The sequence below is a fragment of the Triticum urartu genome, chromosome 5, assembly GCF_003073215.2.
Source record: "Triticum urartu cultivar G1812 chromosome 5, Tu2.1, whole genome shotgun sequence".
Lineage (NCBI taxonomy): Eukaryota > Viridiplantae > Streptophyta > Magnoliopsida > Poales > Poaceae > Triticum > Triticum urartu.
Window position 1 is genome coordinate 323645310 of NC_053026.1, and position 2339 is coordinate 323647648.

At 49.2% G+C, this 2339-nt stretch overlaps 2 protein-coding genes across 2 annotated transcripts; one reads left to right on the forward strand and one right to left on the reverse strand.

Annotated features, from left to right (window-relative positions):
- Positions 1-560: 560 nt before the first annotated feature.
- LOC125508834 (CAX-interacting protein 4) lies at positions 561-1963 on the reverse strand. The gene has a single exon (XM_048673628.1). The coding sequence runs from the start codon at positions 1856-1858 to the stop codon at positions 749-751; it is 1110 nt and encodes a 369-aa protein (XP_048529585.1). The 5' UTR covers positions 1859-1963; the 3' UTR covers positions 561-748.
- On the forward strand, positions 1817-1959 carry LOC125508835 (CAX-interacting protein 4-like; the record flags this gene model as incomplete). Its single annotated transcript, XM_048673629.1, is given in 1 exon segment — positions 1817-1959. A coding segment is annotated over 1 exon segment (48 nt), but the record flags the coding sequence as incomplete, so codon positions are not given.
- Positions 1964-2339: the final 376 nt, after the last annotated feature.

Consider the following 2339-nt stretch of genomic DNA (forward strand, 5'->3'; position numbering starts at 1 on the left):
AACTCACCCTAGTGTATGCACAAAGGCATGTAAGAGATGTATTCATCACCCAATGCTACATTGATTCAGAACTAGACATCAAAGAAATTGGTACAAATCGGCTAAATCAAAATCATACTCCCTCCGTTTCTAAATATAAGTCTTTCTAGAGATTTCAATATGAACTAGTATAGATCATCATCTTCAACTCAAAACCAATTATATAGAGAGCTACCATGTCTGCAACAATAAATCAGCTGACATCAAATCACACTTTTAGGAATGTTGATTTTACTACGTGTCTACCGCACATGAATTTGCAGGAAAACTGAAATGCAAGCATAGAAACATCTGAGTTCTGCATAAACCTGCATAAGTTATCCCACCCAATAGCCTTTTACCACCTGATTACTGAAGAGCTTTATAAAAGGCCAATCTTGATATAACTTCCTGCTTTTCAGGCTCCATTACTGCAATATTATAGTTATGATATGCTAAAGCTACCTTGCAATACTACATAGAAATGACAAAAGCCTGAGTAATACTATTTGAAAGATTCTTATTAAATATGCACAAATTAATGATTTCAAGGCAACGCCATTTATGCATATATGGATAGTTCAGCCACTGACAAACAGTAATACGCAAATATGTTACACATATTAAGAATCATGCTTAAAATGCAACAACCATTTGACAAGACAAATAACAAAGGACAAGCACTGTTGCAAACACCGATGAGTACAATTTACCACTTCAGCGCTCCTCTTTAGCCCCTCTTATGCTCCCTGCTCTTCTCTCCAGAGCGACTTGCCCCCTGCGGACAATGTCGCTCATCCTCACCCAATCCATGGCTTTCTGACCTCTTGTGGCTCTTCTGTTTACTGGATCGCTTCCTTTCGTGTGGGGATTCACTGCCATCACTGTCACTACCAGATGCATCCCTCCGGTGATGATGCCTCTTATGGTGGCGGTGATGCTTCCTCTCTTCCCCTCCAGATTCATCATCCTCTGATGAGTCATCCTTCCGGCGGTGCATCCTCCGCCTCTTCCTATCTTTCCTACTCTTCCTGTGCTTCTTCCTGTCAGAGTCACTCTCGCTATCCTCATCTGAGGATCTGTGCTTCTTCTGCCTATTCTTCTTCTTGTCCTTGGTTCTCTCCTCCTCCGAATCGTCTTCACTGTCACTCTTCCTGCTCCTCCTGTGCTTCGATCTTCCCCTGCTCTTGCTCTTATGGCGGCTTGTCTTCTTGTCCTCCTCCCCTGACCGCTTCCCTCCACGGCTCTTGGCACGCTCCCGTTCAGCAATTATCCTCTCCAGCTCGGGATCAATATCAGAATCAGAGGAATCGCTGTCAATCTCATCCTCATCTTCCTCGTCAGAACCCTCCTCGTCAGCGTCTCTGGCACCAGAGGCTTTCTTCGTGATCTCCTCGAACTTGGCCTTGGCCTGCGCGGCGGACAGCATGCCAGCTTGGATGTCGTCGTCCATGGCAAGCTCCTTGACAGAAAGGAAGTTGCGGCACTGGAAGGTGAGATGGCCAACACGACCGCACTTCTTGCAGGCGCCCCGGGTCTCGTCGGAGTTGGATCCGGTGACGCGGGCGAGCGCGAGGAGGCCCTGGAAGCTGGTGTAGGCGTTCTCCGACGAGGCCCCGGGGTCCGAGGAGGGAGGCGCGGCGGCTTCGGCGGCGGCGTTGGCTGCCGCGGCTGCGGCGTTGGCGGAGACGGAGGAGGAGGGGGCCTGCTGCTTGTTGTTCTCGGGGGCGTAGGGGTCGTAGCCGATGGCGCTCTGCCAGATGCCGTGCGTCTGCAGCGCCGCGCTGCTGTGCACGCGGTTGTTCGCCGGCATGCGAACGCGCCCCGCCGTCGCCGGCATCTTCGGTCGCCGGGGTTAGGGTTAGGGCTCGGTGGGTGGGTGGGGAATCGGGGATGTCTTTCGATCGACGAGAATCGGGTGGAGGTCAAAGAGGAGTGGCCGACTCGTGTACTACTCTCTGGACAGATCTATAGGCGTCATATGCGGATGGGCCGACGTGGAGTTAGGCCGAATTCTATTTGGGCTTGTATAACGTGCCAGACCGCTCTTCGCATTTAGGCCCAGTTCAGTTCATAGGAAATGAGCAGAAATAAGAAATTCCACAGGAGCACTGTTTCTATAGTAAACACTAGCAAATATGCCCGTTCGTTGCAACGGGAGAAAAATAGCTTTGTGTTGTCGTACTAAAAAACACAACGCGTCAATCGAAAGAATGGGGACATAATAGAACTTTCCAGAATTCTTGAGCACCAACGTTGACCGGTTTGTCCAAATTTTAATAATCATTGAAGACACATAGAATTGGTTGAAGAATGAAATG